This window comes from Eurypyga helias, unplaced genomic scaffold (assembly GCF_000690775.1).
Source record: "Eurypyga helias isolate BGI_N326 unplaced genomic scaffold, ASM69077v1 scaffold24482, whole genome shotgun sequence".
NCBI classification, from domain to species: Eukaryota; Metazoa; Chordata; class Aves; order Eurypygiformes; family Eurypygidae; genus Eurypyga; species Eurypyga helias.
In genome coordinates, this window is record NW_010236961.1 from 525 (window position 1) to 6,867 (window position 6,343).

The window sequence follows — 6,343 nt, forward strand, 5'->3', positions numbered from 1 at the left end:
GAAGCCAAAACATTGTTGCAGTGACGATTTATCGGGCCAAAACGGACCTTAAATCCAGCCAGTGCCGCGGCCGTTTCCTTTTTCACCAGGGCAGCAGTAACACGTGGAGTTTCTGCGGCCGGAGGGACCCGAAAGGGAGGGAGCAGGTTGGGAAGGGAAAGTCTGACACAGGGCTCAGCCCGGGCTTTGTTGAAATGCCACAGGGGTGTTTACGCCGAGGCCCAGTTTTCCGGGAGGGAGGACACGCGTATCCCGTTCCCATCGCCTGGATGGGGTGTCCTCAGCAAGAAGCCGTCTCGCCCAGGACGGGGAGCGAGCGCCGGCGCTGCCGGTGAACACCTCGCCGGGCTGCTGTTGGGAACCAAAAGGTGCAGCCCAGCTGTTTGGGGATTTACGACTTACGCCAGGGCTTGAGCAAGGCTTCAGGCGGAGCCGCGGGGTCAGGCAGGGCTCCGCGCCGGCGCGGACGGCGGGAGGGAGGCGTTTCGTACAGCTGGGCGATTTATTCCTACTCACGGCCGCGCGCGGGTTCTGGAAACGTTTAAAAAAAGACCGTAAAAAGCACGTTCTTTACTCAAACCCTCAGCGCAGCGGCGGTGGCAGAGCAGGCCTCAACGTGGGAATCGCTTGTCAAACACAAAACCAACCCAAACTGTTCGGAACAAGCCACAGGGATCAGCTTTTCCCCTAAAATTAAGCGATTTCATCCATGCAGGGGGTGGGGGTACAGCCAGAGCCCCCTTTCTGCCCCCTGTGCCAACGTTCAATTCTCATCAGCCAGGGCAATTTTTGGTTTTGCTCATGGGACCCCGCACCCCGTGGGGCGGAAAACCGGGAGCAACCCGCCCCGGGAATTCACAGCGGGGACACGCTGGTCCGTGTCCCCTGGGAAAGGTAACTGGCGTCTCGAGAAGGAAGCGAGAGGGACGCCTGGTGAAATCAATCGCTGGGCGCCAGGAGAAGGTACTGTCAGAGCTGAGGACTTTGTGCCACAGGCACGAGGGAGGGAGTTTTCAAAGTGAAAAAAGAGAAAAAAAAAAATCAACTTCACAGCTCAGTCGCTTCTCAGAAAAGAAATAAACCCCCAATGGAGTAAGGGCAGCCTCCCGCGAGAAAACCCAGAAAGCCCCTTCCTTGAAAGGAAACGGCTGATCTGAAGTCAAATCAGACACATGGCCATCGGGAAACCCTCGTGTATCACAAAGTCCCCCTGGGAACAACCCTGGAAGGCCAAGCGGTGTTCATCCCAAGCTCTCCCTCCAGCCCTAGGCGAGACAGAACTGACCGGCCAGGGACAGAAGCCACACCTTAAAAGTTTGGGTTTTTTAAGTAAATAAAAAAAAAAACCCAACCCCAAACCCTTAAGACTCCTCACCTAAAGAGACAATATCCTCAAGTTCTGTGTTTTGTGTTTTTTTAAATCAAACCACTCGCATCTGTTACAAACGCAACAAGTATAAAAAAAAAATCCCAACAATCCCAAAGGAGGGGTTTTCCCCTCATTCCTGTTGCTGGTTCCTCTCCTAAATTAAACCCAGTGGCCCTGAAAAATGAAATCCTGCCTTCGCGCTCAGGAGAAGGCAGACCTTCAGGTCCTTAACTGGGAATTAAATTTTTTTTAAACTATTTCCAATGACTTGCTGACTACACGGGGCAAATAACTCCCCTTTACCAGATTGAATCGCAAGGGGCTTCCCAACGACATGATTCGGGCAGGGATCGACTGACGGAAGAGTGGAAAGGGAACGCTTCTGAAGAGGCAGCAATCCTGAGGTGCTAAAAACCAAACGGCGTCGCAGCACTGTCCCCGGCCGGGCTGCAGGCAGCCTCTCATTGCTTTGCCGATTGCCTGCCGGGTTTCTTCTCCTGCTGGCCTCTTCCGCTGCCTGGTATTCCTCGGCCGCGGCCACCGAACACACCTACGGGGCGGGAAGAAAGAGCACGGGTGTCACAGTGTCGGAGTAGGCCACTCAGAGCTTTACAGTTCTTTGTGTTTTACCCAAACACTCCCCTATTTTCTAGTCTTTGCATGGCCAGGACCTTCAGATTTTTACCCTTTAAATTGAAATCAGGGAGGTTTAGATTGGATATCAGGAGGGAATTCTTCCCGGAGAGGGTGGGAGCACTGGGACAGGTTGCCCAGAGAAGCTGTGGATGCCCCATCCCTGGGAGCGTCCAAGGCCAGGCTGGATGAGGCTTGGAGCAACCTGGTTTATGGAAGGTGTCCCTGCCCATGGCAGGGGGGTTGGAACTGGATGATCTTTAAGGTCCCTTCCAATCCAAACCATTCCATGATTCTTGCCAGTTCCAGACCCAGTGTTTACGAGGTGCATTATCCCCCCTCGCCGGGGTGTCCAGCGACCCCTCCCCGGCGCGTTACTGTGCCCTCCAGCTAGCTGTGCTATCATCCCAAACTGAGGTTAACTTCTGAAAAACGGAACAAAGGAAGAGGTACTACGCTTTGAATCCAGCGGCATGAGCAGGTTAAAGAATCACAGAACGGTTTGGGTTAGAAGGGGCCTTAAAGATCATCCAGTTCCAACCCCCCTGCCATGGGCAGGGACACCTTCCACTAGACCAGGTTGCTCCAAGCCTCATCCAGCCTGGCCTTGGACACTCCCAGGGATGGGGCATCCACAACAGCTTTACAGGGACACGGCAACGAAGAGGGTGACTCGGTTGGAAGACTGCTCTGCTACAGAACAGGAAAAAATACACCCCTTTTGTCACCGCCTCGCTGCGGGACAGAGCGATTCACCGCTCCAGAGAGGGCAGCGGGTACAGCACTGAGGAGACAGGCCATGAAACCCCCTGCTCCTAACCCCACAGGCCTCGGGATGCTCGCAGGGCCCCGGCTGCTCCCGGGGAAGCTGAGCCACGAGTGCCGTACTTCTGCATCTGGCAAGCCGGGAAGTAAGAGACGGAGGATTACCAGCGTCAGAAACAATAATCCTTTCAACTGTGTGCACAATTATAGCTTTCCTTCTGCCTGCTGGCCTCTCAACAAAATTGCCTTGCCTTTTCCCACTCCCCCCTCCCCCCTCCCTTCATGTCTCGGTAATGAGAGCCAAACCTTTTTAACTAATTAGCAAATGCCGAAGCTTCCCTTTAAAATATTCCATCAGCGAATTTAAGCCGCACATCAAAACAGCAGGGAACTCCACCTCAAACTGAGCTCAGCTCTCCACAAGGTGGATATTTCCACAGCAGAGAAAATATTTCAGCTAAAATGTTTGTCCAAACGACCGTATCCAAAAAAGCTGTTATGCCAAACGCTTTGGACACTGAAACGGGAAGGAGGAAAAATAAAGGCGCCTTCAGATTTGTAAAGGTCACTACTGCATGCTCGGAGCTTCCAGGAGGTAGCAGGAGCAGCAGAAATCACTGGATTTCCCCCCCACACACACGTCCCTGGGAGTCGGAGACACCGCGCGTCGCAGCGTGGCGTGACAGCCCCGGGTAGGTCTCCTTGCATAGTCAAAAAGCGGGCAGCTTGTTAAGGGTGCTCTGCAGAGAGACTGCCTGTCGGTGTCTCAGTCCCCACGGCTCCTTTTAAAACCTAAATTCCTGGGCCAAACCCTATTTTGTTGAGCACACTCAGGATTTTAAGCTCCTACTGCAGGCTAAGCCTGTACCGGGAGCAACCCCAGGGCTGAGCATGAGCGAATCGCAAAGGGTTGGCAGGAGGGGGGAGCAGGAGAGAAGTGGCTCTCGGGCTTCCAGCAGGACAGTTTGGGGAGGAAGAAGAGCAACACATCCCCAAGCTGAAGGGCTCCGGGATCGCTCAACCCCGTGAAGCGGGACAGGGAAGGAAGAGCTGTTTTGGTGACCTATTTCTTCCGAAGTGGCAACCTCCCCTTTTATCAGAAAGGTCGAGCAGGAGGAACACAAGCCCTCAGATATTTTTTTTAATCAAAATAAATAAATCAAGTCAGGAGATCAAAAGCCTCATTATAATGGGAGAAAAGATGTTTTTCTATCACTGCCGTGGTCAGAGCCCAGTCTATTTGCAAACAGAACAGCCGTCTGTCTCCTTCCCACACTTGCTAACAGCCACCAGTTTTGCAGGGCCATGCTCCCACGTTAGCCAGGAGGGGTAGAAACAGTCAAGTTCAGACTCTCTTAAGCTCCTGCCCAACCCCAGCAACGAGGGAGGCACAGCCCTGGCACGAATCCTGTCTATTCTTTGGCAGAGGCTGGCTTACAAGCGAGGCAACACGCTCGCTCGGAAAAACCAGGAGCGGCTCCAGCTTCTCCCAAACGGTTGAAAGCTGAGAAGCGAGAGCCGCTCCTTGCACAAGAGATGAAGTTTAAAAGCAGGGATCCCACTCACCCCTCTCCGAGCTGAAAAAAGAAGACAGGATCATTACCTCGTCCAGCACTTCCAACACCACGGCCCTTCTGTTGCTTCTGCTGTTGCATCCCACCACGGCCCCTGCCCTTGGACACCACCTCTTCTTTCACCATGTCAATTATTTCATCGGGGATACGCAGGTATTTAATCGTGCTGCCACGAATGTAGCACTCCGGCATTCTCCAGAACTTGTCTCCATCCTGTTGGGGAGCAATGCGTTAGGCTACGGACAAAACCAGGTGCTTTTGTGATACTTTTGGGGTATTTGAGCATTTCCATCACTTCTGGAGAGCGTGACAGCTCCGCCAATCTTTTCCGAAAGCGTTACCTGTAATGAGCTGCAGAAAAGGGTGGGTTTTTCCCTCCAAAACACATCACCCTACAACCTGGGGGGGGAGGGCGCTCAGCCACGAGCGACAGCAGTTTCAATTTGTTCCACAACTGCCTCTAACACTCGCAGAAAATGCAGGAAGAGGAGGCTGAGCAAACAAGCACCTTCCCTTCCCGTGTAAGGAGGGAATCGAAAGCGGGATTAGAGACGCAAGGGCGGTGAAGTTACACACAACAGCTCCCAGCAATCGAGTCAGGGAGGAAAAACACAGCTGCAGCAAAGGCGTATGCGCGGCCGGGTTTCTTCTCCAGCAGCCTCAGCAGGGAGTCACCTCACTCCTTCCCTCCTCTGGGGTGTGGATGGAGCAGTGGGGCCAGTCCCCAGCCAGTGGCTGCAGGGCGTGTGCCACCACAGCACAGCAGCTGTGGAAAAAGAAGAGCTTACAGATTATATATCTAAAAACACAACTCTTCAGGTGCCCAGTTGCAGAGCAGCCTCCTCTGTATTTTGTTTGTTAGGTGTTTAATGCAGTTTTAGGGCTTTTCCAGGGCAAAACGTATCAGGGCTTCACTTCTGGCGTATGGAGGGCGGCTGTGGGAATAAGAATCGAGCATCCGAGCTCAACAACAACTCGGCTGCCCATGATGTAACTGGGAGGAGGGACAGGGACCCCGCCTCGTCCCGCTCGGCCACCACAGCCCCGTCTCGGCAGCAGCTCCGTCAGGGTTTGGCTGCAGATGGGATCGCCCGAGCCCAGCGATTCTCAAGTGGCTGCATGCAGACGAGGCGTCTCTCATGTCCCAGAAGAGCAGTTTAAACAAGAACGCCTCGTTCCTCCTTCTCTTGGGGTAAAATAGTCCTCCCCTCCCGCCCAGAAGTTATTTGGGGCAACTCTGCCTGTTCAGGCAAGTCCTTCGCGCACAAGACAAGACAGAAACAATCCTCTTCCAAAAGACACCCAGCAAACCCCACCCTGCCTTGGATCTGCCGGGCTGCTCCTTGGCTCGGGATACAGGAAGGGATGGAACCAGGCTCCCTCGCTTCCTCGTTCCGGCCTCCCCGGAGTAAACAACCGCCCCCCGCCCCGGGCCGGGGCTGCCTGTCCGGGCTGGCCCGTGCCATCTAGCGGTCAGTCGCCACCGGTACCGCCAGTAACCCCGGCAGCTCCACTCTCACCCGGGCTCTGGAGGCGTTTGGAGGCCGGGAGAGGCACAGCCGATGGAGCTCAGCTGCTTCGCTGTGTGCAAGGATCCCTCAGAGGGAATAAAACCTGAGCTGCTGCTCTTCCACAGCAGAGCACTGAGCTGTAGGAAAGGCAAAACCACTTGTGTCACGGGCACACATGCGGCTTTGCTACCCATTACCTCCTCCTCACACCCCTCCTGCTAAATTTGACAGCGGTTCCTTGCCATTTCTCCCACCCGAAGCCAAGGTGCACCCACAAATTCCTAAGCCCTGCTGCTCTGCCCCAAAGGTCCCTGTCAAACCTCGCTCAAGATGTTCACTGTGTCTTACTGACATGACAACGTGCCTCCATGCCCTGGCAACGTGGCTCAGAACTTTCCTGTTGTGAAGACAACAGGTACAGGGGTTTGCAGAGAGATTTTCAGAAGAACGAGGATCTCTGCCAGCCTCTCCCATGGAGCTCAGACATTCCG

At 54.3% G+C, this 6,343-nt stretch overlaps 1 protein-coding gene across 1 annotated transcript in view; it reads right to left on the reverse strand.

The window, feature by feature from the left end:
* Window positions 1-1,813: 1,813 nt before the first annotated feature.
* The window catches only part of LSM4 (LSM4 homolog, U6 small nuclear RNA associated (S. cerevisiae)), a gene marked incomplete at its 5' end in the record, with an annotated part of 5,660 nt that continues 1,130 nt past the window's right edge, over window positions 1,814-6,343 (reverse strand). Inside the window, 2 exons of the mRNA XM_010147295.1 lie at window positions 1,814-1,919; window positions 4,371-4,554. Coding sequence (XP_010145597.1) covers window positions 1,831-1,919; window positions 4,371-4,554 — 273 coding nt within the window. The remainder of the gene's footprint in view (window positions 1,920-4,370; window positions 4,555-6,343) is intronic.